The 7,250-nt window shown below is 32.7% G+C and overlaps 1 protein-coding gene across 3 annotated transcripts in view; it reads right to left on the bottom strand.

The window, feature by feature from the left end:
- The window catches only part of LOC106457316 (putative ATP-dependent RNA helicase me31b), a 57,468-nt gene that overhangs the window by 15,241 nt on the left and 34,977 nt on the right, over positions 1-7,250 (bottom strand). For all 3 annotated transcript variants that reach the window (XM_022383305.1, XM_013916712.2, XM_022383311.1), the window contains one exon: positions 1,081-1,203. In XM_022383305.1, the coding sequence (XP_022239013.1) occupies positions 1,081-1,203 (123 nt within the window). The remainder of the gene's footprint in view (positions 1-1,080; positions 1,204-7,250) is intronic.

Here is a 7,250-nt window from a genome sequence, read left to right as displayed (position 1 = left end):
AATACAGGCTTTGGAGCCTCCTCCACAGACATTGCAATAGAATCTCACTTGCACCGAGAATGGCGACAGATAACGCTTCAACAAATCAGACGTCTAACTGGCAGTATGTGGCGCAGGGTTGCAGCAGTCATCCAGGCAAACGGTGGATATACCCGATATTGACTTTTCGATGACTAATTATCAATGTGTGGGTCATGATTGACATTTTGTAATGTGATTTGACAATTCAATAACGTTTTTGAGCTTTCACTGACAATACTTATTAAAGATAATTTTAAGCGTGAAAATTGTCCATATTTTGATGTCATGATATGTAAATTAATAATTGTTATTTTACGGTGATAATCTTGTTTTCTTGTGCCCAATAATGCATAATTTCATTTGATAAACACGTTTAGATTGAATGGTAATTTATAATCAGTCACAAGAACGTCGAATCTGAATCACTTGAAAAAAACACGGGGGTGCTTAACTTTTTTCCAGGTGTATACTTCAGATGCTTACAGACAATACAAAATTGAATTTTTATTTATAAAATTAAGTACATAATTACCATACAAGGTATTAACATCATTAACACTTTATGGCATAAAATTGAAATGGTTTAGAATTATTAATTTTAACTAAATATTTTCACACCATGAATGGCCTCACATACCATTGTAGTGTTAAGACCTATTTAAAATATTACAGCTAGTACTAAAATTGTTGTAAAGGATTTTTCTGATTAAGAAAGAAAAAAATACAATTTTTTATTTTGACATTTCCATAACAAAAGATGCACCAATGTTTGAACATTAATATGCCAGTGCCAGACTTGTGTAAGATGAACTTTTATTAAATGTAGCAACACAATCACATTGTGAATTCACATAAGCCACAAGTTCAATTCTACTTATTGGGCATTTCATTTTTTGAATACTTTAACTGTACTACAGTCATTACAGAATAAGTCAAGTATTGTGAACTTGATCTTAAATGACAAATTTTGGATATATTAATTATAATTGGTCAACTCCACCACACTAACTACATCACCACATCTTAACTAGTCAAGTGATGACAAACAGTTTCACTTACCATGAACTGTTCTACAGTCAGAGGGAATGTGGCCGAGTACAAGAGAATCTGACGTTCCTTTGGAAGATAACTGATTACCTTATCCAACATACCCTTGAAATCTTGAGATAATAACTTGTCAGCCTACAGGAACATAAAAAATAATTCCAGTCAGTAGCAAATAAATGTTATGGAAATGAGACCTAAGAAGCATCACAGCCAAGTTTCTTTACAAACACTTGGATAATTTTCCATTTTCGCACACTCCAGATTTCTGCACCTAATGATCATAGCTATTACATGTCCATGCTTTTCCTTATAAAACTTTCTTTTATAACAGTTACTGAAATAAACAGAATTGTTAATTCTGGCTTTAATGGACTGGTCTTGTCTGTTCCTATAAAACACAGTATGACTGACAGTGAGCAACAACCTCACCTTTCAATGTGGTGATGCTGTTACATGCATGGTACCATGATACTTGGCAACAGTATTTTTTGGTCATGATCACTTTACATATGTTTTTAACAAGTTCCTGTATTTGTGCATGTTGTTTAATTGAACATAGGACTTAATACATTCAATGAAAAATATTCAGTATTCATTCAAATAGTTTGTTAAACTTCTTAGCTTGCAATACCTATTACACAATACAATTACAACAACAACAAAAGAAGTTGTCAAAAACTATAAAAAGCTCCAAGACTAATTAATTGAGAAGCATTTCAAAACTTTCATGAATTTGCTTCATTACTCTTGACCAGACCATTTTTAAAAATGTAATTTGAACAAAGTATAATTGGAATTTAGATTTACATTCATTCAAGCTTAACATCTCACATTTTCAAAGCTTAGAACTGAAGTTCTCAAAAGCTCTTTAGGCAGTATAACCAATCAAATCACAGTTGGAAAAACTGTAGAAACAAGGTACATGACAAGCTACCAAACAATGAAGCCTGTTTCTGAGAAGTAAATAAAATTAGGTGTTAAAAGGAAAAACAAAAACAGTAAGATTCAAACATCTAGAGATAAAACAGGGATTAAAGATAACTAAGTATTATATAATGCTAGAATATCAATTCTATACTATGTTTTTTGAGATATTATTTTTGAATTAAATTTTGAAAGTTCAACTTCAGAGTGCACCCTGAGAACACACATATCTGCCAGGAAAGGGTTAATGTTAGTTATTTCTAGCATGCTGTATTTGTATTTTAATTCTGTCGGACTCTCAAAATTACAAGCTGCTGATTCTCCAAGGCAGTCTGTCAGAATCACATTTATTCCTTTCACATTCAGAATCAAATGTGTAAATACGACATGGGATGATCTTACTCCCCTTATTTACACAGGCCTGCAATGATTTTATTGTCTTGAAATTTGTACATGTTCTACAGTAATTCCTGTTCGTTGAATCCGAAAATGATATCCATTTCTTTCCATCATGTATAGATTTTTCACGAAAGATCATACGTACTTTTACATAAGTGAATCATTTTCATTGAAATCAGGTCACATTGTTATGCTTAAAATGTCAACAACCACTGGCTATAGATTTCTCTACACCAATTGAAACACTAGTCTTATCGATCATTATAGAACCCACAAAAAACACACTGCCAGTATACAAATGGTTAACAAGCTGCACAATGTGTCACTTCTGGATAGTATTTGTTTGTGCATACACTTTGACATTATTTTTTTTCCTTTTAATATTATTTACTCATTGCTATGGCAACAAGAGGTTGTGCAAGTGATCCAAACATATTCTGTTATATTTATGGTAAATTTGCTGTAAAGATACAATGGCAAAACATTACAGAATTAATCAAAAAAGCATATTATGCATACGTTGGAATAAAACTTTGGAACCAAGACAAATCATGGGCTCCTCACAAAGTTTGCACCATTTGTGTTGAAGAGTTGAGACAATGGAAAAAAAGAAAAAGTATTTACCTTTTGGAATTCCAATGGTCTGGTATAAGCCTAGAAACCACAGAGATAACTACTATTTTTGCTCATGTAATGTGCAAGGCAACAACACTTGAAATAAAAAGGAAATTTCTTATCCAAACCTTCAATCTGCTACAAGACCTGTTGTACCTGTACCTACTTCACTGGAGACTCTTGACAGAATTTCATCTGATTCTGAAGTCAATAGAAATAATGATAGAGATTATTTTCAAACTGAAAAGTATAGTGAACCACAACTTTTCACACAAGGTGAACTTAATGATTTGGTGAAAGAATTGGACCTTCCAAAGGATTCTTCAGAGATTTTGTGGTCCAGACTTCGGGCTAAGATCTTATTACCTCTGTATGTTGTTGGGTTAAAAATCTGGTTATACAAAATGTCCATGTTTTTTTTTTGTGAATGGGACAGCAGAGCACAAAATCAGCACTAAATAAAGAAGCAATGGCCATGCAGAGTCAGCCTGATACAAAGATCGAAAAACATTGAACATAAAAGTTTGGCTGACACAAAGAAGTCCTATTACCTCCACTTCACATAAAACTGGGCTTGATGAAGCTGTTTATAAAGGCCTTAGAAAAGATGACAACTGTTTCAAGTATCTCTGTGGGCAATTCCCAGCTCTTTCAGAAGCGAAACTTAAAAAAGAGATTTTTGTTGGGCCTCAGATCATGAAATTGACTTCGGATGAACAGTTCGAATGGACAATGAGGAAAGTTGAAAAACAAACTTGGATTGCCTTTAAAAATGTTATTGAGAAATTTTTAGGAAACAACAAGGACCCAAATTATGAAAATATTGTGAACAACATGCTCGATAAATTAAGAAAGTTGGGTTGTGATACGTGCTTGAAAGTTCATTTCTTACACTGACATATTGACTATTTCCCTGAAAATCTCCATGCTGTCAGTGAAGAACAAGGGGAAAGGTTTCATCAAGACATCAGGGAAATGGAGAGGAGGTATCAGGGAAGGTGGAACTTCAGCATGATGGCTGATTACTGCTGGTCATTGAAATGAGATGCTCCAGACCCAATACACAAAAGAAAGACCACAATAAGTAGTTTTGAGACTAAAAGACAGATTTCACAAAAAATATCAGGATGAATGAGGATGCATATTCGTGTGACATCAGTGTTCTTCCCTTTCCTTCAGTTGGTTTGTATTTTTGTTAACCAACATAATAATAAAAAATGTTCATTATGGTAAATGAAATAATATTCTGATCTAGGTAAGAGTTTTTTTCCCTTGCAATTTGTAAAAAATCCTTACGTGACAGAAAAAAAAAATATATTACTTTCAAAATCTGCATAGCTGAATTATGGAAAACCCATTATTAAAACCAAAACTTTTATGAAGTTTAAATTTGCAGGCCTGTGTTAATAATAATAATAATAATTAAAAAAATACCATACTCCAAATGAAAATATGAAAAGCACATTTTACACAGGTTAAAAAACAAAACAGTCATCTTGTGTCAAAACAATTTTATGAAAACAAAGCCTGAATCAGAGATGAGATATTTTGCTGTTAGTAAAGTTTTTGTTGTTTGTACATTGTTAAAGGTAGGTATCAAAATCCAGTTTTTAGCATTTTAAGCCTTTAAACTTACCACTAAGCCACTGGGCAGTATACTAATACAGACTACAGATCTGTTAACTACAATTAAGGTAATAGCAGTTTCTGGTAATCAAGATCACAGTATTTGTGATCCATTATAATGTTATATTGGCACTTTGAAAAAAAGATGGAGGAAGTTAAGTGAAATCACCCAATTAACATATGGGGAAGTATATGTGTGTGTGCACTATAATTTACTGTATGCCTTTCTTGCTCAACAAGATAAAGTTGTCTATCAAACCACTACCTTATAATTGTATTTACAGCAAAGTTTTTAAGACTATCTTTCAACTTCTGACTGGAGGAAAGTCAACCAGTCAGCAACACCCTAATACTAACAGACTAAGTATCACTAATAATGCATCCACAGCTTATAGTGCCCAAATTTGAACCTAGTTAGTTAGCTCCAAAATCCAGAACTCTAGCACAGGGTCAACCTGTGCCCACCACCAACTATAACCAGTAGCCCATCACAGTATTTACTGTTTCCAGACTAAAGTATCAGCATTAATTTTGCATACTGAAGAATTAAATGACAATAAAAGATGAAATTCATCAGAAGGAAAATCTTTTATTGCATCCGACATGACAGGCCTGGGCAATGTTTCGCAGTGTATTAATTTTTCAGCAAATAATTTGATTTTACAACTTTATTAAATAATAACTTAGGTTTCAGTATTGAAAAAGGAAGGATAAATTAGATCATCTAAAGAAAAGATGCAAAAATATCTATTCCTTTTTTATTATTGAACTTGAAGCAATTAAGTACAAAAACAAAGCTAATTTACATTTATTTTCTAAGTAAAATAGAGATTTGGAAACAGCTCACACAGAAGTACAACATCTTCAGAAACTAAGATGTTTAAGGGGAGGAAAACAACAGAAGTAAATAATTTGTTTTTCTTTTTTAATACCTTACTTAATTTGTTATTGTAAAGCTACTAATGCTACCCGCCATTTCAAATGCATAACTATTCTTTTAATGTTAAATAAACAAGTACAAATCTAGGAGAAGGATCACTCCATTATTTTTCAGATATTAATAACTAATTTAATATTGTACAAATGGTTCCAGATCTAGAAGGATTTTAGAACATAACTGTCTCTTGATTCTCAAATATTTCCTCCTTAGTTTTTGTGTAGACCTTGGTTGAAACCTTGCTATGGTGACACATCGAATGGTTTGATCATTTAATAATGAAACAGCTTTGAAAACTACTATAAAGAAAGTAACTGTTTGGATAGAACACGAACTAAACAATCAAGTAATAGCAGAATAAATGTATAGGCAAGTTTTTTTTAGTTTCTGTAAATGTTCCTTTTGTTTGTGACAGTATTTGTATTAAATTTTATCTCTTTGAAAGCAACAGTTTAGAGATGGGTTGAATGGGTAACAAATGTACAATGTTTGGAGAAGAATTTATCTTTGGCTACAAGTAGCCTGCCTAGACCAGGCCTCAACAAATCCTGGGTACCAAGTTGCCATGGCAACTAAAAATTAACATCATGGTGCCTAGTATTTTCTCCCATTTTATTCGTGCATAGAGCTGTGCTAAATAGAACTTGAATCTAGAAGAGTTCTGGACTCTTCGAAGTCCAGAACTATTTAAGTTCTTTGAGACCTAAATTGAATGGCTCACAGGCCAAAGGCTATATCATCATGTTTGTTGACTCTCATTCAAAATTTTACTGAACAACTATTTTATGAATTTATATCAATAAGTTTAGTATCAAATTGTAGATTATAATTCATATTTTAGTATTATACATTATTTAATTAGGTCACAAAGATTTTACATATGACGAGCACAACTATAACAAGCACAAATGGTTACGAGGTCAGACCCAGGGACCAAACTCGTACAGAAAGGTTTAATAACAGATTCAGTACTTCATGTATTTTCAGGTATGAAACATTGAGGTTGCACAATACGCTACTAATTTCGTGCCATCTTGTTTTTCTTCTTTCTCTCAATTCAACCAATCAGTGCACATGTTTAGACTCAGACAGGACCAAAGACAGTTAGTTCAAGCAATACTATCAAGTTGAAATCATGTGATCATTACAATATGCGATTGTTGTTGAGAAAGTAAATAAATATATATTATATTGCCTCTATTAAATGCACTGGTCCAAAGAAAAACCAGGTGTTGGTTGGTTGGTCATGCTTGATTTCTCATAATTTCACGAGTTACACGAACCCAATTCCACTTTCTCCTATATTATTTCCACTTTTGATTGCCCATTCCAATCTCCTAAATTTCCAAACTTTTTCTACTATAGAAATGGAAGTGCATTCACACCCTATCAACTCCTGTGAAAAACAAGTAAAAAATTAGTGCAAATGTATGTTTGGGAATTATTACGAAAAAGTTTGTTAAACAGACTGAAGATACCAATTATCTTTAGGAAAGAGGACAATGTGTAACTGAGTGATACCCCAACACAACTTGAACACGCACTTGTGGTTAACTCCTTCAGCATAGGACCGAAGTCTTAACCATTTTGTGCTTGTTATAGTTTTCCTGCTACATCTTTTAAATGATTAAACATATCTTAATGACATTTGGTTGATTTTTCGTAAACAAAGATTTTATCC

Source organism: Limulus polyphemus, unplaced genomic scaffold (assembly GCF_000517525.1).
Source record: "Limulus polyphemus unplaced genomic scaffold, Limulus_polyphemus-2.1.2 Scaffold15, whole genome shotgun sequence".
NCBI classification, from domain to species: Eukaryota; Metazoa; Arthropoda; class Merostomata; order Xiphosura; family Limulidae; genus Limulus; species Limulus polyphemus.
Note: the sequence above shows the minus strand (reverse complement) of the source record. Positions and strands in the feature narration are given on the sequence as shown.